Source organism: Perna viridis, chromosome 1, assembly GCF_037379345.1.
Source record: "Perna viridis isolate PV_CMFRI_1.1 ecotype Kerala chromosome 1, ASM3737934v1, whole genome shotgun sequence".
In the NCBI taxonomy this organism is placed as follows: Eukaryota; Metazoa; Mollusca; class Bivalvia; order Mytilida; family Mytilidae; genus Perna; species Perna viridis.
The window spans coordinates 48,586,084-48,614,038 of NC_142445.1; the positions used below are offsets into that span (position 1 = coordinate 48,586,084).

The 27,955-nt window shown below is 31.9% G+C and overlaps 1 protein-coding gene across 3 annotated transcripts; it reads left to right on the plus strand.

Annotated features, from left to right (window-relative positions):
- The first annotated feature begins 313 nt into the window (after window positions 1–313).
- Window positions 314–27,702, plus strand: LOC148629118 (WD repeat-containing protein 18-like). 3 transcript variants are annotated; one of them, XM_088544265.1, is made up of 12 exons: window positions 314–415; window positions 4,192–4,383; window positions 4,698–4,808; window positions 5,603–5,736; window positions 6,068–6,215; window positions 9,178–9,321; window positions 9,821–9,885; window positions 10,154–10,278; window positions 10,533–10,699; window positions 21,676–21,732; window positions 22,170–22,287; window positions 27,525–27,702. In XM_088544265.1, the coding sequence occupies exons 1-12, from the start codon at window positions 398–400 to the stop codon at window positions 27,566–27,568; spliced, it is 1,323 nt and encodes a 440-aa protein (XP_088400391.1). In that variant the 5' UTR covers window positions 314–397; the 3' UTR covers window positions 27,569–27,702. The 3 variants fall into 3 exon arrangements, with proteins under 3 accessions (XP_088400391.1, XP_088400399.1, XP_088400408.1); XM_088544273.1 differs by lacking the exon at window positions 27,525–27,702 and adding an exon at window positions 27,055–27,104; XM_088544282.1 differs by lacking the exon at window positions 27,525–27,702 and adding an exon at window positions 26,707–26,750.
- Window positions 27,703–27,955: the final 253 nt, after the last annotated feature.

Consider the following 27,955-nt stretch of genomic DNA (forward strand, 5'->3'; position numbering starts at 1 on the left):
CGCTGGAGAGGTGGTCAAAACAAAAAAAAATAATCTCCAGCGCCGAATCCCAAAAGGGATTAACCCGGGGCCAGGACATGATTCCTTCAACCATCACGACACCCTGATTTCTCCTTGATTTCTACAAGTTTCGAACCATCGAGTCGTTTTTCCTATTTATTACAGTGAACTGGAATAGCCCAAAGTAAATACCACTTTTGCTAAAGAGTTCATATATTGAATAAGTAACAATGAAGCTAAAAAAACTGGGACTTTTGTTCTTTAATTTCAAATCAGTTCACATGACTACATTTGGAAAAATGGAATCGGATCTGTACAAATCCGGAAATAACCGGAATGTTGTACCATTTATATATGTTCCATGTGTTTCCGGTAATTTGTACACAATCTCCATATAATGACAACTGCCAATGAAGTAAGTAATTTCTCATTTTTAGAAAACAACTGTCATAAACCGTGCAAAGTTTATGCAAATATAATGCTACGATTCATGAGTCATCTTTTTAGAAAATATTTTATTCATGGCATACTGTAACCCTCATCATGGCTCATGTTATTAGTATGTTTTTTTATTTGTTTTTTTTAAGTAATGAAATTTATTTGGCTTGTACTGCTTCTTTTTGATACGAACTAAAATATGTAACCCACACCTGTACCCATATCAACAATATTCCCATACCCGAATACTAACTTTACTATTTTTTTATTATTATATATTAATCACTGTCCGTCTGTCCGTCCAGCACTAACAAATCTTGTCGCGGCTGTAACTTTGTTGCCATTGGGTGTAAGCATTTGATATTAGCACGTGGATATTAGGCATGAGATTAGATCAGCATAAGACTGATTTAGCTAGCGCTCATCATTTTCGCCATTTACAAAAGGAATTCATAGATGACGAAAATATTTTAGATCGTTTTCGTCACTTAAAATTTGAAAAGTGTATAAAAAAATTCCATTTAAAAAGTATTTCAGATAAATTTTCGACAATTTCGTCACCTTAAATATAAAAGTTGTTAAAAACTGTCAAACGAAAGTTACATAATTTCACCTGGCCTAACACTTTGACAAGTTTATGACCCCGTGGCCGTGCTTGGTAATTACCGGGTCAACCAGGTGTGAAATACATTCTATTGTTGTTAACCTGGCAAGCCTCATGTGCATCATTAATAATCCTTCAAAATAACAACAATTAATTTATCAATCTTTTGATCATTAAGAGCACAAAAGATAATCCCGGGATTCTCACTCGTCTTCAGCCGATGGTTTTCGACCGCCGAAAAAAGCTTTGAGATGACTCGAGACATTTCAGATTTTAAGTATGTTTAAAATATAACTTATTTATATATAATTAATTTAAGGATTAGTCGTGTTAAACGATTTCGATCTTTAGTGGATGACGACCGATATTTATTCCCATGTAAGAACAAACCCTTCACGAACCTCGCTTATATATAGCTATCTATTTTTAGAACTTTAAATGCACACACTATAAAAACAGTGTGTCCGATGTGTGACTGGTCATCTAATGGATTTCAATTAATTTTAACGCAATGGCGGACAGTTAGGAAGTATTAATCAACAATAAATATTTATTTTACGATTCTCTGTCTTCTTGAAACGAAATCACAATGATTACGGACTTCGTCAATTCGCCTCATGATCCGGGGTCAAAGGTTACTTAAAAATTACCACCCAGCAGTAAGACATCACGGAGCAACCGCTTACAGAGTTCAAAATGACTTTGCCAATATGGCCAAGCTCCTTTCTATCTTTTCTGTCTAGTTTCAACTTAATCATCTGGTGACCGTGAGAGGGGATTTAGTAGGTACAATCTGATCAAGACCTACATGTATCTTGGGAACTGACTCAAGGTTTCATCAGTCTATTCTCTTATAAAGATCTGTCTCCATCCTTCTGATTTGAGGAGTTTTAGGTTGAAGAGGGCTTTTGAGGTGTGGTGTTTGGGAAAGGACAGGAGGATTTTCTCATACCATAATAGTAGCTTTTGTCAAATAGTAACTATTTCTAGACTTAATGCATCAAAGCTTTGTCATGATGTAAGAAAACATTTTTTTCTAACAGTAATTATTTTATTTTATTATGTAACACACATGTTTTCTTATAGAAAATAACAGTTATTTTATTGTAACATTTATTATATTTATTTTATGTCTGTATCTGTAAACTTAAAATAAAAATATATATATTAAGCATGTTTATGTCTTTATATAGTTCATGATACTATTGACTATTTACAAAAATCTGCTGCCCATAATGTGTTGTTTGTGCTTAAGCAAAAGTGACTAAAGCCCTCAAAGTCCTAGCTAAAACCCTGCTTAAGATCATTGCTGATACCTATGATCTTGAATTTCGACCTCAAGGTCATTAATGATTTTGCAATACAGATTCATGTTCTGGCTGTAACTTCGTTGTCATTTGGTGTAGGCTTTTGATACTTGGCATAAATTTGAACCAAACTTGGTATGAATGTTCCTTTAGGTATCCTGCATAGAACTAATGTTGGGTTTTTGATCCATGGAAAACCATGGCCGCTGTTTCTAAAAATAGAACACTAGGGTCAGTCAGTAGTTTTTGGCAGCAGTGCAACCAATATCTGAATGACAAAATAAGACTTACTTATATAGTCTGTAACTGTTTCTGAATTAGAAACAAAAATGAATTTTGTGGTTTTTTTGCATGCATGAATCACCTCCTATCTGATTTTTATAGGGTTTGTAAGTCTCGTTCTAGTTTCAGTTTCCCTTCCAGAATTTTCGATGTAGAACGTATTGAAATCTGAAGAGCGACTTGCATTTTATTGTTTACTTCCGGGAAATCGAAGTGCTGCATCACAATGCAAAATCTTCTATTTTTATACCTTTCTTAAAATTTTTATTCTGTATAGATAGATATTTGTCATTTTTTAACAGTATTTTTACACAGAAAGATATTTTGCTTTTTATGTTGAACTCCGTGCAATGTTAATGACGAATCTCAATGCATTTGAATAGTAGATGAGGACCCATTCTCATGAAAACGCGGAGTCACGTGACGAGACTTACATACCCTATTAAGACCATTACTTAACCTCTGAATGTTTTCGGAAAAACTTAAAAGGATGAGTAACATTAAGGGATGTTTTTGGCCCCCTTCCAAGCGGAATTCCAAACATGGTAGTAGAATTTCACCAATCCGCATTTTTGTTAAGGACTTAATGTAGGACAACACCATAACCATGTTGGAATTTTTTAGTTAGTTCTTGTTGGGATTTGACAAGTCAAACATACACATAGTTCAAAACTGAAATTTTTTAGCGAAAATAAATAAAATTTGGTACAAAATTTATCATTTTTTTTAATTTGTGATTCCTGCACCACTGTAGACTCACCAAATTTTCCGTAATTCTGATAAAATAAAAAAAAATGCTTCAGAATATCAAGATATTACATGTGTCTACTTGTATTTTATGTGGAATGAGGAATTTTACTTCCTGGTTGTTTAAAATTTAAGACAATTAGCTATTTTTAGCTTATGATTATGACTAAAATATGCAGCACAGTTAAGTTATAAATATAGACAATTAAATTTAATATTGTAACACTTTTGTTCAGCAAAGTAAATGTTTGCTCTGACTCAAACATCAATTTTCAAAAAAGGGGGCAATTAAATGTACCTTAACTTTTGGACAGGAAAGTGAGTGGTAAATAGTCAATTGTTAGTTAGGTACTGTAACTTCTGGTCACACATTTTGTACTGTTTAAAAAAACAGAAAACTGCTCAAAAAGAAATATTAGAAAAAAAATAAACATCTTTTCATGGCTAGGAAGTAATGAATGGATATTTCATGCAATTTTCTGAACATAACGTTCCATAATCATGAATAGTTGAGCAGTTTTGGGGTGTAGGGAAAAGTTGGCACAGGTATGGACACGGTTAACATAGTTTGTATCCTATCTTTCATTAAAAACCCAATCATTATTGTCCAGAGTTTGTATCTATTACTATTATCAAAGATTTAGTATGGATACCACCCATGGAAAAAATGTAATAGAATGAAAAGTGTATCGAATATTAAAAAGTCATTTGTTACCAGATTAAAATAGAGGTAATTTTGGCCATACATACTAGATAAAGTTAGTTATGTCATTCCTCATGCCATGTTACAATTATACAATGGATAATTTGCAGGTATTAGTCACAAGTGACTCATCTGGACAGCAGTGGAATTCATGTGTGTGGGATCCAATCGCAGGAACTAGTTTGTTAACATTCAAAGGCAGTACAAGTGCACCAAGAACTCTAGCAACACTTGGCAATGAATATTTACTTGCAGCTTCACCTAATAAATCTGTGATACAAGTGTGGTCGCTACATAAAACAGTAAGAAATCTATACATGATAAGACACTGACACTATTGCAATAAGTGGCATACTGGTGGCACTAATTCAGATTTAGTTCTTAATTTCTAATATGAAAATACTAACACTTTTTTTATCATTATTTTAAATTTTATATAAATATTTCACTACCACAACACATACAGAAAATACTTGTTACAAAATGTTGTAGTAATGTTCACACTTCAAAGCACCCAGATGGTTCAGTATGTGTTAAACTCAATGCTTCTTATCTAATTAGTCTAAAAAAAGAAAGATATCAAACGGATGTAATACATCTTTAACTTTATTTGTAGGATAATACACAGATGCAAATAGTGTGCCCAGGTAGAGTTACTGCCCTTTCAATAACACCAGATGGCAACTACTGTATTGCTGCAATATCAGAAAACATACACATCTGGCAGGTCAGTATTGATGGAATGCTGTGTATATCAATGATGTATTGCTTTAATATTTGTCCTTTTTGTGCAAAACTTTGAAAACAAAATCTGGCTTTTGGTCTGTCAACCCTTACTATTTCAGTGCAAGTCTTCCGATTTTGGCCTTTGTAATATGCTGGAATAATTAAGAAGGAAATCTTATTATTTCTTCTAATTTTTAATAAAGAAATAAATGGAAATCTGGATTTTTTTCATTAGCATGACCATTTCCGGTTTTAGAATTAGTAAAACCTGCTTTGTTGTCTTTTCGGCAATTGCCAGTATTGTATTTTACAATACAAAATGAACCTCATGGCTTTGATCGAGCTCACATAGAACTTTATTTAACAAAAATGTCTACATCACAAAAAATCTTTAGCAGACCCGCTTAGCCCACTTATTATTTTCCATAACTTAGAGTTGGCAGCTTTGGACTATTTAAAATCAGAATAGCTAACTGTTGTTTTAAAACTTGGGGAAAGAAATGTTGAAATAATCTTGTAGATTTTACATACAACTAGAAAATGATGAAAAATACCTTTATTACCATTTTGTTGTGGAACATTTTAAATAAAAAAAGCAATGAATGTAAGAAATTACATTGTAACATCTTCTTTGAAGTAACTTTTTAAAGAGTGCACAAGTTATTCCTTGTATTTTTAGATGATATTATAATGGTTCTCAAACAGATAATTTGATAGATAATTAATTTCAAACAATGAAAAATTTTCATTTAAAGAAAGACAGTTTGAAATTTTTTATCCATTTCTGATATATAGGTATGTACAGGCCAGCTCCTTGTTGTGTTAAGTCGACATTATCAACAGATAAGATGTATAAAATGTACAGACAATGGAACAAATTTTGTATCAGGTGGAGATGACAACTTAGTTATTGCATGGAATTTAGCAAAGTAAGTAAATATTTTTGTAAAATAAATTCAACAGTTTTTCACTATATTTATGATGAAAAAACAAAAAAAAGAGAAAAAAAACTGAGAAAAGTTATTAGCAGAGATTTGTTCTCTTATATTATTACCATATTTCATTCTAAAATTGTATATTAATGTGATATTTATTTGATAGAATTAGTGAAGTAGAGCAATCACATGATATGTTTACACATTATTTCTTCATTTTTCATAATTTATTAAGGTCATTAAACAGTTCTTTCAGGTTGTGTTATCTATCTTGTCACTTCTAAAACTGAATTGTACCAATTTTAAACTTTAAAAACAATTCCAGAGTTTTAGCGGAGTGTGGTAACCCTAGCCAGACAGTTGAACCTATCTATGTGTGGTCAAATCATTCACTTCCTGTTACAGATCTATACATAGGTACTGGGGGAAACAGAGCTAGATTTGTCTCATCTTCTCTTGATCAAACTTGTAAAGTTAGTATTGTTTGCTTGTAAATACTTTAATTATTATACAACCGCAAATATTGTGGAGGTATTATGTTATGATGTGGTTGGCATTGTCATCATCATTGTTGTTGTCAATGATTTTGTTTCCTTGCAATAACTTTAGTTGTAGTGAACAAAATTTTTTGAAATTTTTATATATTTCTTTCTGCAAGAGGAAGCTTGCTATTTAAAATGGGGTCACTAGCCTCAATAGTTCTGTAAAAAAGGGGCCAAAAGACAAAAGGGGTGAAAATAGGTGTTTATTTAAAATTGATGTAAAAGGTTTATTCCTCATTCAATTTTGACATTGCCCTTTTTAGCTTACCTTGCCACAGGCCATGTGAGCTATTGCCATCACTTCGCGTCCATCGTCGTCTTTAACAATTATACAAAACTCTTCTCCTCTGAAATGACTTGACTGATTAGAACAAAACTTGGTATAAATGTTCCTTGGGGTATCCTGCATAGAACTGATGTGGGGATTTTTGATTCGTTGAAAAACATGGCCGCCATGACTAAAAATAGAACATAGGGGTCAGACAGTAGTTTTTCACATATATCTCCAAAACTGTCAGGTTTTGCTAAATTTTGACGAAGTAAAAGTGTTTAGCATGATGAGATCTATCTCTGGTAAAATTTTGGTTTTAATCTGTTAAGCCATGTTGGAATTATTGCCCTTTTTCAACGATTTTTGCTATTTTTAATGTTATTTCTTTCAAAAATCTTTTCCTCTGACACTACATGACCAATTGAAACCAAATTTGTTATGAATGTTCCTTGGGGTAGCCTGCATAGAACTGATTTGGGAATTTTTGATTCGTTGTAAAACATGGCCGCCGTTACTAAAAATAGAACATAGGAGTCAGACAGCAGTTTTTTGCATATATCTCCAAAACCATTAGGTTTAGGCAAATTCTTTCATTTGCTGAAATGATCCTTATTATTAGGACTACAAAAGTCTTCAGGGATAAAAGTTGTCAGATGACTCCTTATAAGAGTTGTTACCCTTAAAGGGGAAAAATGAAAACTATGATAGATTAAAAGAAACTTTCAGTTGTTGAAATGATCCTTATGATAAGCTCTATTCAAAATTCAACCAGGTGGGTGATTCAGGCTCCTGGGAGCCTCTTGTTTAATTTGTTTCTTGCTAAATTATGTGTTAAGAATGTTTATTAGATTTAAAATAGCATTTGGCGTTTTCAGTCGTAAGGGGGCCATAGTGGGGCCACACCCTAGAAGTCAACTTTTTAGGGCTCCTGCCCGAAGGCCATATGAGCCATTGCCATCACTTGGTGTCTATCGTCGTCGTCATCGTCTGTTGTCGTTAACAATTTTTCAAACCTCTTCTCCTCTGACACCGCTTGACCAATTGGAACTAGACTTGATATGAATGTTCTTTGGGGTATTGTGCATAGAACTGACATGATTGATCCGTCGAAAAACATGGCTGCCGCTAAAAATAGAACATAGGGGTCAGACAGTATTTTTTGGCATATATTTCCAAATCATTAGGTTTAGCCAAATTTTGAAAGTAAAAGTGTTCAGCATGATGAGATCTATCTTTGGTCAAATTTTCATTTTGATATGTTAAGCCATGTAGGAGTTATTGCCCTTTTTCGACATTTTGTTGCTATTTTGAATGTTATTTCTTTCAATAATCTTCTCCTCTGACACCACCTGACCAATTGGAACCAAACTTGGTATGAATGTTCCTTGGGGTATCCTGCATAGAAATGTTGTGGGGATTTTTGATCTGTTGAAAAACATGGCTTCTGTTACTAAAAATAGAACATAAGGATCAGACAAGAGTTTTTAACAAGTACCTCCAAAGCCGTTATGTTTAGCAAAATTATTTCTATAGCTGAAATGACCCTCATTATAAGGCCTTCAAAAGTCGTCAGGGATCAAAGTTGTCAGGTGACTCCTGTAAGAGTTATAGCTGTTGAAAGATGAAAAATTACCATTTTTTTTTGCAGTTTTCAGCCAATATCTTTGAAACTAAAAGAAAGAAAATTTCTATCAGTGAAATGATCCTAATGATAGTCCTATCAAAGTCTTCTCGAGTCAAAATTGTTGGACAACTCCTTGTCAAATTTATTGGCCTTGAAAGACAAACTTTAATCAGGTGAGCGATTCAGGCTCCTGGGAGCCTCTTGTTTATTTCTGGTCTGATGTTGAATTTTTTTTCATTGGATTCATTGGAATTTCAGACCTGCATTTTTCAATCAGTATTGAAATATTTCTCACAGTTTTTGAGTAACAAGGGGTCAAATGGGACAAAAACATAATTTTTTAGAAGACTCTATTTTTAAAAATTTCATTTCATTTTATGAACTTTTTTGTAAATTGTCCCTTGTTACCACAGCTTTAAAATGTATGCTGGCAAATTTTCTCTGTCATTTACTTTTTTCGAGATAAGGTAGTACAAAGTGATCCATGAAAGCCTCTGAAGCAGAACTTTTTGAATTTAAAAATATTGTGCATTTTTTTTATACAAATCAGTTGTATCCATAATGAACTGTGAGTACTTATGTTTAAGAGTTTCAAAAACCAATTTGGTGTTCACACTTGCCACAAGTGACCAGAGTTCAACTGGCTGTGGTGGTATTATGCTGAGTTCAGCAAAATTTTGTATTTTTCTGCGTAATAGAAGTGAGTAGCAAAGATTGATATATAAAATAAAAAATAACAAATGAGACATTTCATAGCAACTGCCTATAAGATTTCTTAAACAAGTTTCAGTTGCAAATGAATTTGAGACATGATTTGTCCAAAATCATTGTGCTTGTTTTATTATCCTGACAAATGTTACAGTGAAACAAAAATTTGTTAACACTTATTTCTTGACAAATTTTTATAGATAGTTTTATTTAAATTTGAATTTTTGTAGTTCTTTGATATGCTGATTCCTACCACAAATTTTATATCAACATGTTTTTTTTTATTATAGATGTATGATCTTGTCACTGGAGAACTCCTCTGCAATCTTGTTTTTGATGTTAGCATTACATCTGTTACCATGGATACTACAGAATACAGACTTCTAGCTGGAGGAAGTAATGGGGTTATTCATTGTGTGGAAATGTTTTCATTGGTAACTTTCTTAATTATTTTCTAGATGAGAATTGATACATGAACAGGTTTGCCACTCATATTCATGTTGGTTGGTACACCTTAATCATTACAAACCTACTTTCAATTATTCTACTTCTGTTTCATCCAGTACAAGATCTAAAAGAAACCATTGTGTCCTACCTCATAATGGTACAAGATCTAAAAGGAACCATTGTATTCTACCTCATAATGGTACAAGATCTAAAAGGAACCATTGTGTCCTACCCATTTAGTGCTTTGAGTCGAATGATCACATAATGGAAAGTACCCCTAATTTATTGTCTTTGCCAATTTATTATTATTATATCGGTGTAGGAAGAGGAAAAATTGTATGGTTGTATAGAGTACAATTCATTTTTAAGAAACAACTATTGTTTAATTTATCTACGTGATTTAGGGACAGGTGATATCACTTCAATTAATCAATACCAGTAGTTGCTAGGGAAACATTCTCAGTCATTTACTATTGTCTTTTAAAGCCTACTAGAAGAGAACGACACATACAGAAAGAATCAGAAGATGTCATAAGTTTTACAGGACACATGTAGGTAAATTCTTATTATAACTTTAAGAAAGTTTGATTAATTTTCTTTGACAAATTGAACTAACCAAAAATCTAAGTTCTCTGACTATGCCATTATTTCATGTGATATGTCATAATATGTCTTTCAATGAATTTAAATGAAAAGAGATGTATGCCTTTTTCTGATGATATAGAAGGAGGTGAAAAAAGTCTGAGGAAAATCATTCCACTTTCAAATTAGAATTTTCGGACAAATGTGTTGTAATTATGCACAATTATATAATTGCAGAAAACAAGTGACATGCCTATGTATGTCTATGGATGGAACCAACTTAATTTCTGGCTCTGATGACAGTAATGTTAAAATTTGGGATGTATTCAGTGGACAGTGTATAAAAACATTGGAGCACAAAGGTACAAAACTCCTACTTCAAATTATTGTTGCATGATCCTACAGGCTATATGGTTGATTTTAATAAAACTTGCATAGATTAAATGGAATGAAATGAAAAGAAACTTATTTTAAGGTCAGTAGGATGATAGTGAAGGTCGTCATTAAAAATATATTTTTGAAAAGTTGTCTCTGTACTACTAGAATGTCTTCATTTGTATGGGAATAAGCATCATTGTGATTGTTAGTTATTACTTGAACATCTTTTTTTTTATAGGGCCACTTACCAATGTTTTTCTAATGCCACCACCAACCTCCCTTCAAGAAGTAAACACACCCAGACACTGCATTATAAGACCATTCCAGAGACATTTATATATACCAAGTGATGGAACAGATGACTCTGATAACACAGTTACCATGATGTTTAATGAGCCTATCCAGGTATTAGTCTGTTTAATAATCATGCAGGGAATAGTTGATTATAGTGATTGAGTGTTAGCAATAAGTATATATAATATTATATATATTACAGGTGCAGAGCCGGTGGTCGATACCCCACTGATATGGCATGGTGATTTATTATCAACAGAGTTGTTATTTGAGTACATTTGGGGGTGGGGAGGGGGTCACTGAGCGAAAAAAGTCATATAATCTGAAGTTGTTAGTTTTGCAAGGCTTTGGTTAACCAAGATACCTAAAACTATCCCAATGTTAAAGAACAGTAAGATTTTACATCATTGGGTTGGTGGTTTGATCAAGTTTATGGGAACGAATTTGATGTACAGCTGCAGTATAATGTGTCTCATTTTGTATCAACTTCATATTGCCCATACTTGCCAATTCTTTAAGATTGCCTCATTTGGCTTTTGTTTTTATAGATAGGAAGAAACTTTTATTTTAATATGTGATAAAGCCTTAAAAAGTTTTCATTAGGTCATAGTTTGTGACAACTCCTTATAAAATAATTGCCTTTTAAAGGTGTTAATAGCTTTTTTTTTTTTTTATCTTTGTCACTTATGGTAAAAGCAGGTCCAGCAGCCTGTCTGTCAGTCTGACAATCATCTGTTTGTGAACATACATATTGAGGTTGCACATCTCTTGTCAAGGACAAATTTGCCAATCCCTTTCCCACATTTTAAGCATGTTGAATTTAACAATTTGTCATCAATATATGTTGTGGACAGTACATATATTAATATGCAATCTGTTACCTAGAAATAGTGAGACATTATTATTCAAACTTTTCACAGTGTTCATATCTATATTAGATGTACACTTCCTATTGTAGACAAATTTGACAATTATGGCTATTTTTTTCTGACAGTCGTGTACTTGTAGTATTTTGTATCTTCTACCATGCTTATTTTTACTATTAGGGTAATTCATGTATGGATGATGATACATGAAGACTTGTATTATATGGTGACACATGTCCAGACATGTTATCAGTCTTGTTTTTTATTACGTTCATCCCAAACCTACTATAGGTAGGAAGAAACTGTCAAAGTATAAAAAGGGCTACTAAGTCCCTACTAAGTCAAAAGTTTTTTGACAGTTCTTAACATGATTATTCATTCCTTTAGAGCCAAATTCTAAATTCTGTTGTTTTTATCCTCTATCTTGAAAACTATAAGAGATAGAAGTATTTGTCAATATATGAACTGATCCTAATATTAAGGCCTATGGTTTCCAGTTGGGTCAAAGTTGTATTACATTTCTCTTATTATTCAACATTTATTTTTAAAAAAGCTCTTGAATGACCAACAATGTTGATTTTTGCCATTTTTCAGCTTTGATGTTAAAATCAGAAATGGATCAGAAAATAAATTCTCTTGACCAATTCTTTAGTAGTCAACAACAAATGGTGGGGACCTAAAGGTGGGAGTTGCAATTTTTCATCTAACTTGACTTAAAAGAGTTCTGGTATTTATTACTAGGGCTAATTTGGAAGCTAAGATACTATTTAAATGTACTGTATCACACAAAAGCTTGTTTAAATATGGTGATCTGAAAAATGACAATATAGGGTGATATGGGAGAAATTCTGAAATTCTGAAAATTCTCCTTTTCTGACACAGTTGGTATTGTTTCACTTTTACCCTTTGACCTTACAGACACTTTTCCATGGAAACTCAAGTCACCTGATTGAAATTCTGTTTCCCGATTGGCCAAATACTGATAACTTAGTTGCGTTAAAAAAAATCTGTATCGAAAATTAAAATTGCATGCCATGTGTTATTTTCTGAATGAAATGTAGAAAATTATAAGTATATTGCGACAACTATCTTTATTTTTAAAGATAGTACTTGTTTAGATTTTATTGTAATTATCACCCGAAGAAAATCTAACATCTAAATTGATCAGACATATTTGGTTCATCATTATCTTAATTATGAATGCCTAAAACATGAGTTTTACCGTGTCTGTATGCTGTGAATGAGAATTCTTTTTAATACTGTGACCAGTTTTCTAGGGGTAGTATTTTTGACATTTTTTGAAAATTCTTTCTTGGAAATTTTTTTTGTGGTTAATTTATGTATAAAAATTCAATATCTATCGAAATACTAAATTTGAGCTGTTTTAGTTGAGCAATAACTTGAATGGTCAAATTTACGTGACTTTTTACGGGAAAATTGTAAATCTCATTTTTTGCATTTTTTGGATAAATTCTGACTACGAAAATCGCCACAAGTCACCAAAATAACACCAGAAGTATTAATTGTGATAATACTAAACAGAAAATACCAAATAAGCCTTTTTTACTGAAGCATAAATACGCTAGCAGTTTTGACATTGAAAAATATGTTAATTTACGTGAATTTTTGATTGGTAGGGGAACATTTTTTCTATTTTACTCCAAAATTTTTGGTGTTACCACAATTTTCTTGGTACCATAATGATACCTATATCTATTTAGTGTCTGTACACATGCTGTCCCAGGAAGACTTAGTTGTTCGAACAATTGTGTCACAAAAATCTTGGCATTTTGACCCAGTGGGGTATAAATATAGGCTTATATTTGAAAAATAATCTGAGAATTCTTTGGCGACAAATTGATTTGGTAATGGGAGGTAGAAAAGTACTTGAAAGTCACCATGAAGTTGATGAGTGGGGGAGGGTGTTGGTGCAGTGCATGGTGGACCCTCCTAGTGATTTCCCATATTTACACAATAATTTAAGCATAAGCAATTTTCATGCAACTTTGTTGAATTTTTTATTTCTTTGAGTGTCAGCTCCTTTTTATTTTTATGTATTTTGAATTTACAGTTTTAGTATCCAGTCTTCTGAATCAAACATTGAATCACCTCCAAAATTTCAACGTGTACACATTAAGCTTAAATTTTGTATCCATATTTGCCCCATCTGTTTGGGTTTCACCCCTGTGGGTGTGTCTAGCAGAGCCCCTCAAAGCATTTTTGGTAATACTTGATTATGGTCAAATGCTTTGAGAAGAAATAATTAGTTTTGATTTTAATCCATAGCATTCCTATTAGACTTGTCTTCATAGCAGATCTCAGGAGATTATTGCATGATATTATTAACCTTTTAATAACATCAAACTTGGGGTCATTTAACTTTCTTTTGCAATGATCTGACAATTATTCCAGGTTGATTTTATGGAACATTCATGCAGACTCTTGGCAATGTTTACTTCCGTGCCATGATTTATATTCAGATTAAAAAATTGATTTTTAGCGTCCTGGATCATATGTCCTGATCACTTGTACATTATCAATGTTAAGATGGGATCTCTTGAGGGAGTTTATATGATGATAACACTTGAAAATTATTGATATTAATGATTAGATAATAGTCATTTGATGATTTGATGTAAAAGATAACATTTGAGTCATGAATTAATTGCAGTTTTTATCTGTATGGTACAACTTTTTACTGCATTAAAATAAGATACAAAATGGCAATAGGAAAGTGGATGATTTCTGAACAATTTCATGGGTTTAGTGTGTTAATAGCATCTGTTTTATATGCCACTTAGGGAATGTTTCTAATTTTTGAACATTGATTGAAATTGATACTTTTTAGAACTAGCTTCAAACTAATTTAAAAATATAAGTAAACAAACAAAATAATGGTTGCAATATACATGGAAGAATGAATTGACATGGTCACTGATGACTCCAATATCGCATGTTTCTAAGTTTGTTATATTAGGTGTGAAATGCCCCAGTAATAAGTAACGGTAAGAATTTCAAAAAGTTTAAATTGAAAATTTTCGTGCTGATTAAAAAATGTAGTGTCCAGAATGTACAGTACTATGACTTTAAGTTTTTTTAAGAATTTGTTGAAATTTTGTTTATGTGATTGAATAGGAATTAAATTTATTGATTACAATTTTCTTCGAATAGGTAAAGTCAGCCTTGTTTTATTTAGCATCCTTTGAATAGGTAAAGTCAGCCTTGTTTTATTTAGCATCCTTTGTTAATAGTTCTTAAAGCTGATTTATTCCTAGGAAATTATGTTTAGCACCAATTCATATAAAATTTGGACACTGTCTTTGGCAGAGGTTATTCATTGTGTAGGAAAACCCACCTAACAAACAATGTTTTTTGGGCTGCTTCCTAATGATAGTCCTTCCCACTTAAATCAACCCAAGCAAAAACCTTGTAAAGTACATGCACTAACTTCATACACAATCGTGTAAAGTACATGTACTAACTTAATACACAATCTTGTAAAGTACATGTACTAACTTTATACACAGTCTTAACCATAACTTGTAAAGTACATGTACTAACTTTATACACAATCTTAACAATTATTTGTCTGAAAGGTGTAACAGCCAAATAACAGACTAAGACTGATGTTTGGACTGTAACTGTTTCCAAATTAGAAATACAAGTGAATTTGGTCGGTTTATTAATGGTGTGTTTTTTGACATGCATGAAATACCTTCAGTGTGATATTTATTAAGGCTACTACTTCATACTGTAATATAGAAAAAGGCTTGTACTGTATAGTTTTAGTTTGCTTAAATGGGTTAAAAATGTAAGTACAGATTGACACTTGATTCACTTGAGGATTGTAAAAGGATTACATAAAATATCCAATTTCTACATGTTTGACATATGTTGGTTTTTTTTTTTTAATGTGGGAGAAAACATTTTGCATTAATTTACTTCAAGATTGCTTTCAATTTGTTCCCTTTGAACTTACTGTGGTGCTTGTTTTACTTATTGCTATTTTAATCAGGGTTTAATAAAGCGTAATCCATATTCTTGCTTTAATTTTGCATTGATGTTGTTTTCTACATGCAAACACTTAGCTTAATTGCGTAAGTGTCAAAAACCCAAGACAAAATTGGCATAAACTGGATCAAATCTTTATCGTATCAGACTTTTGCAATCTATGGTGCAGGCGTAATTTGATAGAAAATTTTTATCGTGGAAAAGTTAACGAGCTAATTATTGAATGAAATTATTTCAGTTGTCATTCTGTCACAAGGAACACAATGCAATTCAATTCAAGTAACTCTTAGTTAAATAATTCCATTAGTTTCTCTCATACCAAACCTCAGCTAAGGAGAACTCTGATAATGTCAATATAAAATGATTTTAGATTGACAGTTGTTTGTTTACCAAGTCAATCAGCTGATGAAGTTTTTATACTTTACTTCATGTACAAACTATAGAATCATTTATGTTAAAGGTACCAGAAAATAATAAGAGCATGTACATGCTTTAATTACTTTCTAACAAAAATTGATTTTATCATAATGAAACTTATAGTAATGTTTGGAATATTTTATTTAGTAGGTTGGGTTCAACTGACAGTAATAGTTTAACATATGGTGGAGATATCTTCTTAAATATCTCTGTTGTATTTTGTAAAACTTTACATAGGCAAAGTTGACATAACAATACTGTTTTAAAAGTAGTGTGTATTGTTATTTAAGATCTTAATTGCCAATGTAACTGATTTCATATAAATGGTACTTAGACCAGAATAATGGAAAAATAGCTCAAAATTAAAGTAAATAATGTATAAACATTGTTGAACTGATTATAAAACATAAACAATCTGTTTTCCCTGTAAAGTTTGAGCTATTTTAGGCCTTCATAAAATATTCCTGGATTCTCATCCAACTTTTTTAAAAAATAGTGGCGGAAAGGCAATTTTTATTTTTAAAATTGTTTTTACCTAGCATTGCATGTGAGGCTAATGATAGACATTCAGTCAAATCGGGAAAAGGTATCAGACAGGCCCGCAGAAATTGGTCAGGGAAATGAATTCAAAGTGAAAGTAGTTGCTAAATTGAATTAAAATTAAATATGCAATTCAAAAACCAAGAAAAAATAAAGAAGAATTATTTACAGGAACTAAATCTGGTATGCTGAATTATTTTTTAAAAATGGACAAGTGTTTACATATCCTATCTGACCCTTTCTACTATCGACCCTTTTTCAATGCCTTAACAAACATATGAATTATATAAGTGTGATATTCAGTTGTAGGCTGTACCTTACTCATATTCAATTTAAGTGAAAAGTGCTGTCAATTTGAAGGAAACTGACCAAAAATAGGAAAAATCAAAGTAAAATTTTTCAGGGAGGGAGAAAAATTTGGTGGGGAGGGGATGAGAATCTAGGATATTTTTTATTTCCTATTATAAATTAATGAATTGGACAATCAGTTTATCAAACAGTCTTGCAAGTTTTCAAGCAATGTCAACTAACACGTTGTTAGTGATTAGGAGTAAAGAACCATGAAACGTTATTTTTTTGCACTTAGGAATTTAGTATGAAAACAGGACTGAGCCCTCTCTCTCTGTCACCAACATAAAGCATTGTACACATTTATAGCATTAAGTGTACTCTTTGTTTTAGATTACATTATAATATAAATGTATACAATTTGTAATAAATTTTGGTTCTGGTAGAAATTTGCAGATTGCCTTCTAGGCATCAATGCTAAAAATAGAGAATGACAGTTTGTTCATGTTATGGGATTCAGTGAGAGAGATATAATTTGTCATTGGATTTTATGAAAAGCAGTAGCAATGGACTACACCTTCTGTAAACTGCTAATTGGGTAAAGTGTCATCTATTGTTTTGCCACTGTAGATATATAAAAAAAGAATTTACTTTTTTAGCTATAGGTAGATGTTGTAACAATATTTTAAGTGCTAGAATCGGTAAGAATCAGGCAAAATTGAAAATAATGAATCACACTGATAAAAACACAAGAATTTGACAATGTGGGCACATAGTTGATAGTCTATTGAAGACAAATTTACAATTTGTTTGTCTTAGAAGTGTCAGAGGATGCGAAGAAATGAGGTCAAATCAACAATAGAATGATAGTGGAAAAGTAAGTTACCTCCCTTTAATGATGAAATTGCAGTGCATTTCTTTAAAATAGGGTACTTCAAAATGAAGTGAATGCCATTTTTGTATTTCAGCTAACATTTTAAATAAGATTTCATGGAATGAATTGTATTTTTTTCCCACAGTGATTCACCCACTGCCTGATTCTTTCAGAGAATAGCACTTAAAAGCACTTGTAAACTATGGACATATATATTATTTTATTCTCACTAATTTAAGAACATCCTAAGGACATTTTAACTTTTGAACTTATTTAAGGTCTTTCATAGTTAATGTTATATGCCGTAACATCAATATTTAACAAAGAGAGTCAACTTAGTATTGTTGCTTAAAGCATTGTTTATAAATGTAATGACAGGGATTAAAATTTTATTTAGTATAAAACATTATTTGTCTATTTTATGAATGGTTATAGCCTAAAGGCTATGTCTGCTGAGCAATAACCCTGGTCATCAGTATTAAAATTGTGGCAGGTTTAATGAATTATGTATGTTTTCATCAAGAAATCAGATCCAATTCCTGTACCACAGTTACTTCAAAATCATGTAAAATTCCTGTTATTTATGAGTTACATAATTTTTGTTACATCCTTGCTTGGCAAGAGTTTGGGTTACCAGTATGAAGCTCACTAGTGGTCTTCATGACTGTATGACTGTGTTCCACACTTTGGTGAGATCCAAGTGAGCTTGTACTTCCTCTTTGTCTCCATCATCCTTCGGCTTAAAAAATACCTGTGTGTCCGCTAACAAACAGTCCATTTGCTTGGCTCAGGTGGTCCTGTAGGTGGCTGTACCTGGTCAGTATGCTATTTAAACCTACAAAAAACTTTATCAACTTCAGCATGAATGATATAAAGAGTGACCTCTGTAGAAAATCGCTTTTTGTTCTTCTTGGTCAAATAATATGGTAATCTAATTTCTAATTCTCTCAGGTAACCCATTCATGTAACAGTTCTATTTACATGTACTAGCAATCATGGACTATCCAATTAAATTTAAATTGACAATAATCTTAATTTCTAACACAGACTGATGTTTTGATACTATTAATCAAAATGATAAAACATGTGAGTGGAATGAACATCAGGAATGTATGATTGTCATTTTACTAGATCTACATCATTTTTCAAAGGGGAAGATAGACAATCATTTGAGATAGATATTATGTATTGAATTGAAACCAGTATATCTTGTTAATACCCCCACTCAGCAAGTGGATGGTATATTGGAATCACCTTGTCAATCTGTTAGAATTTATCACGATTATCTTGGGTCCCAGTGGATGGATTTATTTAAAATTTAGTATGTGACTTAACATAGATTGGGCATACATTGTAAGCATATTTGGATGCTGTTCTTATTTCTTCTTTTTGTAGCAATGGGGTATACCTAGGAACTTCATGTTAGAGTTTGTACTAGTATAATAGAGAAGACATATTTTGTTTCATTTTGGAGTAAAAGCACTAACTTGGTTTTGAATGTCTAAAATTTCAACAGAACTGGAATTGCAAATCATCCAAGGTTTTTGTTCAAACATCAAGAATCAGTTTAACTAGGATAATAGTACTAAGATATTAAAATAGACAAAGGTCATGGAAGTCAAACTGATCTTGTTAAGTAATTAATTTGTTATAAAAAAATCTATACAACAGTCTGAAATCATTCATATTTATAGTAAATTTGTTTTCATCATTGAACCAAACTCTGTTCTATTTACATAATAAAGTTGATGTTAATCATGCCAGAAAGTCTTGAATTGGAACTAGAAAATATTTGTTGTAGATGAGGAAATATGAAGGTGATTAGATATATTGATATAATAAAGGTTAAAGGTCACAGAATAAGGAGCTATTCATAGCCTTGGTTTACATTGATGGAAGATAGATCCATTTATATTCCTTGTATCAATAAGCAATATTAAGTCTACTTAATATCTTTAATCACTGACTGTAGAAACATACACCAATCAAACTGTCAGGGTTTATATACTATTATTTATACATGGACTAGATCTCCTTGACTCTCCTGAAATCACAGGATTTTCTAAAATGATGTACCCACCATGCATTTTATTACAGACTATATCTCTTTGACTTCTGGAATCACACGATTTTCTAAGATGATGTACCCACCATGTGTTTTATCATAGACCAGATCTCCTTGACTGTCCTGGAATCATAGGATTTTTTAAGATGATGTTCCAAATATGCCTTTTTATTTAGCTCACCTGGCCAAAGACCATGAGAGCTATTACCATCACTTGGCGTCAGTCTTCGTCGTTTGTTGTCGTCGTTAACAATTTTTCAAACTCTTCTTCTCAGACACAACTTGACCAATTGGAACCAAACTTGGTATGAATGTTTCTTGGGGTATTCTGCATTGAACTATGGTAGGGATTTTTGCTCCATCGAAAAACATGGCTTCCATTACTAAAAATAGAACAAAGGGTCAGACAGTAGTTTTTCACATATATATCTCCAAAACCATTAGGTTTAGCAAAATCATTTCTTTTGCTGAAATGACTCTTTTTAGAAGGCCTTCAATAGTCTTCAGGTATCAAAGTTGTAGGTGACTCCTTGTAAGAGTTATTGCTCTTGGAAGATGAAAAATGTTATTTTTTTATTACAGTTTTCAGCCAATATCTTGAAAACTATATTAGATAGAAAGAAACTTTCAATCACTGTAATGATCCTTATGATATTCCTACCGAAGTCTTCTTGGACAACTCCATGTTACATTTATTGCCCTCGAAAGACAAATTTAAGCAGATGAGCGATTCAAGCTCCTGGGAGCCTCTTGTTATAGACTAGATCTCCTTGACTCCCCTGGAATCAGAGGATTTTCTAAGATGATGTACCCACCATGCGTTTTATTAAAGTTAATGTTAGTTGAATATATTTAATAACATAACTAGAAAATGTACAGACTGCTTTACAACAAAAAAGGGGTGACAGTTTATTGCCAAATTAGAGAATTTGTTCATATATTCACCATGATAATTACAAATAAAAAATAAGGATCATGCAAATATGATAATTCAATGAATTAAATGGTACATAACTGTAAAGGAATAGAGTCATTTTTCTTTCATTCTAAGCCAATGATTAAGACTGCACATGGCATTTTAAACACCAGGCACTAGCGTTGTTATTAAATTTCAATGAGATATTTCCATCTATTGTACATTTTTGATACAGATCTCATGGACAATACCAGTTCTACTGTTTTATATTCTTGATTTAAACTTTTTTTCACCTTTCTATGATGAATTTAGATTGACATTAAAATGCTCAGGATATTTTTGAGACAATTCGTAATTATATAAAATGGAGTCAAATTTAAAGTTAATGAACTATTCAATAGACTTCATGGAAGTTATAACATCTGAACAAGATCACATGACAGGAATGTTTCTATTATAGGGAGCATTTTGATGACAAAATATGTAGTAAAATATTGTCAGTTTACTTCAAAATATTTCAACTATGATTTCATAAAAAAAGGTTTTTATACTTTGTACAAATGTCTTATTTCTGAATTCTGATAGCAAATTAAATATTTATCACTCATTCAGATAAAAAACTAAGCTGTGTCAAACAATCTTGAATGTTGTGACAATACATGCTTGAACTGATCAGGATTCCATGGTTGTGATTGTATCAAGCTATAATTCAATTTCAGAAGTATCACACTTTCAGATTGGATAAAAAATGTTGTCCATCATCTCAAATTTTTTTATTTGACTATGACGTCATCAACCTTTTTTAATGATTTACTCGTTGGATTTTGATACCAAAATTAAATTATAAGGAATTAATGTTATATTTTTTCGGTCTGTTTGAAATAACCTCAATGTTCATGGTGCATACTTGAAAGAGAAAAAACTGTCAAGGAGGTTGTTAAGTGTGCACATGTGATTAAGATTATTTCTTCATAGACCAAAAAATAGAACAGTCAGTCCTTAAATGCCCTGCAAGTGTTTTTTTTTTTAAATCGAAGTATTTTGTGGGTTTAAAATGGGTTTAATAATTAGTTATTATAAAATGAAATAAAAGTTTTTTTTCGTTTTCAGGTTGAAAAAAGAACAGATAATGAAATGATGAATAGTTTAGCATCATGTTTCTCACAGGTTGGTATTTTTAAAAATGAATGAAACTTTCTAAGAAGATCTTGAAGTGTTCTCTTAAGCTGTACCATGATTGAAGAAAAAATGAATATTTTGACTAAGCCACCATAATAACTAGGAATGTAAGATTATTGCTCTCGGATCAAGTTGATGCAAGATAATCTATTTGTGAGCAACTGTTGTTATTTAGCTGGTACTCTAAACAAACATTCTTATTTGGAAAGTATAAATTTTATTTTGTTCTATTGATGTAAAGCAAACAAGGTTTTTTTTCTAAAACCAAGACCTGTTTAAGGCTTATCCTTAACCTAAGTGAAAGCCAAGAGATTACCTGATGCTCTATATTAATGAGTTTAAGTACTAACCAATCTGCAACATTTCAGGTGAAGGCTTATTTCTTTGATTCATGTAGTGCATGTATGAATTCTTTCTCCTTTTAGAAATCTGATTCTCTTAATTCTACAGAGGAACTTGCCAAATGTAAGGAGGAGATTGCAAAGCTTAAAGCTACAAACTTCGAATTGTTTCAGTTTGCTGCCAAAGAAATATTACACAAGGGTGATACATAAAGATATGATTTGATAATCTTTTGTTATTATTGAGCCTAGCATTATGCTATCAGATCTGTGTGTGGGTGATGTTAAATTATAGACAATCATTCATGATATAGGAACATCTTCATCACATAAATCATTCTCATCTTTCCATGCCAATTACACATTCGATCTGCTTCAGGCAAAAATATGGAAAGTGCACAATATGTTTCCAAATACATATTTTGTTAATCATTTTAATACAACAACAAAAAAATTGTGGTCAGTATTGGTATGGGCTGTTGCCCTCTGTGTTGTCTGTAGACACTTGGTTTTTATGCCATAACTTGAGTATTAAATGGTTGATCTTTATAAAATTTCATAACAAGGCACAAAAGGAAAATTAGTATATATTTTGGGGGTTATAGCTCCAACTGTTTTAGAATTAAGGGCCAACTATATAACTCCAAAAAATGCATAGGAATGTCTATGATATTGTTCAACAATATTCTATATCACAATGGTCAGACTTGGATTGATTTAGGGGGGTTGTAAAGACTTGAACTTTTCAGAAATATGGGGCCAAAAAGACATGCCAGAAACATGTATTTTTCTTTAATGTCCAGACAATAACTTCACTATTCTTTTTTTTTTGGTCTAATTTCTAATTTTTCTTCATTGGATACCTTATGAAAATCCCTGCCTGCATTTTTCAAGTAGATTTCAGATACCTCTTATTGTTTTTGAGTTATAAGGGGTCAAAGATGGTCTGATTTAGAAAATTTTTAGTTGTATTTCAAGTTTTGCGCTATTTTGTGTCCGAAACAGTCATTGTGCCCATAATCAATTACAATTATGCTTAAGTGTGTCAAATACGAATATTGTATACATACTTGCCCCAACTGTTCAAGGTTCGACCACTGTGGTCGCATCATGTTGCGGTCTGCAAAGCTCTTTGTTATAAAATCTGTAATGTTTATCCTTTAAATAGTAGTAACTTAATTCATGTTGAAAATAATATGCCAAGACAAACTGAATAGTGTAACATTTTGCCATTTTTAGTATAGTGCCTTTTTGAAAAGAGTATTAGTAATCAGTACTGTGCTGACAGTTTGGACTTGTTAGTTGTGAAAGTAAAGAGAGTGTGTTTGCTAATTATCACCCCTATGTTTCTGATTGAAGTGGATTCTATGAGTAGAGTATACCTACATACAGCAGTAGCTGACTCTCACATGTAGATGTAATTACTCTGCTCAATGAAATTCTATTTTAACTCATTTGGTGTCAGCTTACAGTGCACGTATTTCTGAGTTTGATTTCTATGTCGTACTGTTGTAAATTTTGTCTGTTCCAGCATGCTGTATTGGCAAATTTGATGCCCAAATGAAAAATCCAAGGTGATACATTGAGGAATGATGATTTCAATGAGATAAGCTAAGGGTTTGATATTGGATATCTTAAGTAACATCTTGAAAACAGGAATAAAAGAAAGAAACTTTATATTGATGAAATGATTCTTATGATAAGGCCTACCAATCTCTGTATTGAGTTGAAGTTGTATTAAAAATTATATTTTAACTATTTTTACTTCAATTCTTGAATACCAGATGGGCCTCTGTAAATGAAAAATGACTTCATATTTTTTGTTCTGCTTGATAAAATAATAAGGGTATTGGATGTGTATTTCTTTTAGGCATGTGGATGAGGCTCTTTAGATGTCCTAGTTCTTTTTTTGGAAATTTTAGTTATATTTGAGTCCATAACAAAATTGCAGTTTTTCATGTGTATTTCATAAAGTTTTAGCTGATAGAATTTGATTATTTTATCAGTAAAAAGCAATATTAGTGGTAAACAATTTTCTGGCATTATCTGCAGGAATTTTAATTTGTTTGGAATTTCTGTAAACTTAAAGCATTATTACACAAGCATATTCTGGGGAAAAAGAGTACATCTGTAATTGATTTGGTGTTGAAAATATAATGCAGGTATTGAACAAAAATCATTTTTCTTTAGATGAGTTAATGAGCAGTCAAGAGTATATAATTAAAAAAGATGATTCAAATATTAACACACCTTATGAATTTCAGAGGGTTTATACAGAAGTAAAAATAAAATATTTTTAATATATTGAAATAGTATATAAAAATGGTTTTTCATCAGGTTTTAACTAGACAAATCTATTAAAATTTGTGCTTCGTTTAATTATTACATTTTATTATCACTATTAGAATTGCTGACCCAGTCCGTGCGACAGATTACACGGCCGTTAACTATATTTTTAAGGAAGAGTATCGTGATAATTTGCTCGAAACTTCCAGTCAGTACAAACATTTAGGAGCCTGAATGAAAAATACAGAACTTAGTAATTCAGGTTGTAACGCTTGTACCGTCATCGCAAACTTTAAGATCAAATTCGTTTTTTATTTCGACTTATTCTTCATTCTTATAAACAGTCAAAACTCTTGTTTGAGTTGAAGATCTGGGCCACTTTGTATATACACATATAACATTTAATATCTTCTTCGAAAGAAAAGGCCACTATTTTTATTAACAGGTCTATGTAGTTATAGGGAAATATGTCTAAGCATCTGTTCGGAAGAACCAATTTTCTTCAATGGTGTGGATTAGCCTGAAATTAACACTGTCAAATATTTGAGACTAATCTGTCAAATGGAAGACCAATACTTCGATCAAGCACCTTTAACTTGATCAGTAGTTATATTAATGGTATTGACAAAGCTTTTCCTTGGAACGTTTCTTTGCATACATCTGGGTCGTAATATGGTAAAGTAAGAAAACAGATGAAAGGAAAGCGATAAGGCCACAAGTTATGGAAGACCGCATTGGAATCGGTGAAGTATCTGAAAATAAACTAGATATAATCTCGCTATCCATTAAAACGGAATTATACTGACTTAGTTCGATAGAAGTTCTTGATTAAAATTTAGATTGGCTCTTGCTGACATTAGACATGGCATTTAGATTAAAACTTGTCCGAAAATTGTCTCAAGCTAAGAAATAAGGACAACTGATTACTCCCTTTGTCGGGGTAAAAGCATATTAATTATTTTCTGATACTAAACTGGGTCTCTGGCGACAATATATTACTTACATGGGTTTACAAGCTTAATTTGTATAGAAACTAAAGATTTTATTATAAATTGTACAATGCGGCAGATGTGAAATCGCTCTATAACTATGGAAAAAAACGAATGATTATATTTTTTTTACTTTTAGTAAATTAATTTCTGCACCAAATCGTAAAATTTGTATCTACTTTCGCGTTTTCTGGTTAATCATTTATCAAATTAACAGAATGAACAGACATCCCTCATTCCTTAGTCATTGCTGTCATTTTGTGACAAAATATTAGCTACTCCGGACTAGCAGTTATTGTATTTTTGCTGACATGGTGATGAACCCCTGTTGACGTTAGCTATGACATAATGACAGACCAGATGACAGATAATAAAATAGCCTATTATCTTAAATACGCTGCGCAACCACCATATTCGATTAAACGATATTAATTATCTGATAAATAAGATGGTCAGCGGATGCTCTAGAAAACTTGAATTCTCTGAAGACGTTTCTGGATGGCGAGTTACTTTACAATTAGTTGTCTCCATTGTAGATTGGGTTTCGCCAAATTACTGATGGAGTCACTTCGACAAAATTGTCCCAAATGCATATTCTAATTTCCTTCATCGTCTTAGTATATATAGTAATGTGATTAGTGGTGATACTTTGTCAAACTTTCAAATCGTTTGTTTATAGTCTCACAGTTTTACTTACACGAATAAATTTAGGTGCTATCAGTTTCTTCAGTATAAATTGCTTCTTCCTCTACAATTTACCATGTTTTATGATGCCATTCACCGAATGTAAGACTTCCTGTGGCTGCAAGGTATCGTTATTATTACAAAAAACAAACATGATAAACGTAAAGTTTGTATGGAACCAGTTTCTGGAGAACTCGCTCTTAAAAAAATGATTGAATGAATGCAGGCGCATTTGGATGTACCATTTTGTTAGGTTTTATCATAAGACGAAGAGATATAGATGCAATATGATATTCACGACCTTTAAATTTCATAAACAGTGGCGGATCCGGGGGGAGGGGGGCGCTGGCTCCCCTTAGAAAATTGCATTTTTTTTTAAATTGTTGAAAAATTGTTCAAGATACCCTCAGAATGCAGGGTTTGAGGTTTTAAAATTTTAAATTTTTCTGGGGGAATGCCCCCAACCCCCCAGCAAATTAGGATCACTTCGTGATCCTCACCGGTGATCCTGTCAAGAAATTTTTTCGAGGCCCCCTATACCTAAAACTCTGGATCCGCTACTGATAAATATTTTTTCGTGTTAAGATACTTTGTGTTTCATTTCAGCAGGGATTGTTTCTTCGATATAAAATCCCTCATTGGGGATCTTTTTCCCAATTCAGGTTCGAAAAAAAGAAGATTGGAGGCCTGAAGTAGTACTGCAGCTGAGGATCATGCAAAATGTGATTCATGGTTGGAAATCTTACATATTTTTATTTTTGATATTTTGTTTAAAATATCATGGTAAACAGATGCCCCCAAACCCCTAGCAAAGTCGGATCACTTCGTGATCACATCACCGGTGATACTTCAAGAAATTTTTTTGAGGCGGCTCTCTTTAGCGAAAACTCTGGATCCGCCACTGATAAATATTTTTCTAGTGTTAAGATAATTTGTGTTCCCATTTCATTTAAGCAGGGAGTGTATCTTCGATATAAAATCCCTGGTTGGGGACCCTTTTCCCAATTAAGGTTCGAAAAAAAAGAAGATTGGAAGCCTTAAGTAGTACTCCAGTTAAGAATCATGCAAAATGTGATTCATGGTTGGAAAGCTTACATATTTTTATTTTTGATATTTTGCTTTTAAATGTCATGGTAAACAGAAAGTAACATGTGGCTTTTCATATACCCCTTGTTTATAGGTGATAAAATTATATAGAATGTACTGTAGAATTCAAAATTAAGGGAAATAACTCTGTAAATGACACTAAAATACGATAGAAACTATTAGATTTTCCATGTGGATTATCTACCTAAAATCATGTAGATGAGAATGAACAATTATACATTTCATCACATAGACTTATAAATCACAAAAATTAAAGTACGTACCCTTTTTAGGTGTATCACATTTTACAGAATTTGCATGATTTTTACAAAGACGTCTACGTAAAAGTTCATATATATATATACAAATTAGCGAAATGTGTATTATTTTCAAGATATTGATGTACACACGATTTCAAGAGAGAGACAGAAAACATAGGATCCAAAGACGGCATATACAAAGAATAGGAAATAGCCATTAGGATTCATTGATCGTAGAACACAACATAACAAGTGGCAAATTAGTTTGATTGAAAGATGACCTGCTACCGATTTTATGCCACTTCTCGTAATAAAGATTCTGGTATAAAAATAATTATTTTGACTTGTAATTTAATCACTTTCAGAGAAGTTATTACATATATAATCTTGCAATATACAAGTTAGTAATGTTTATCGCTATTTTGCTTTTGTATATTTGTATTTATTGATATATTTTCTAGACATCATGGTATGTAGACACAAATTAGATAAATACGCAAATAGTGATGAATCTAATTCGTTTCTTAAGTATTCCCTTGTAGCTCTGCTTGTTTTAGCGGTTATA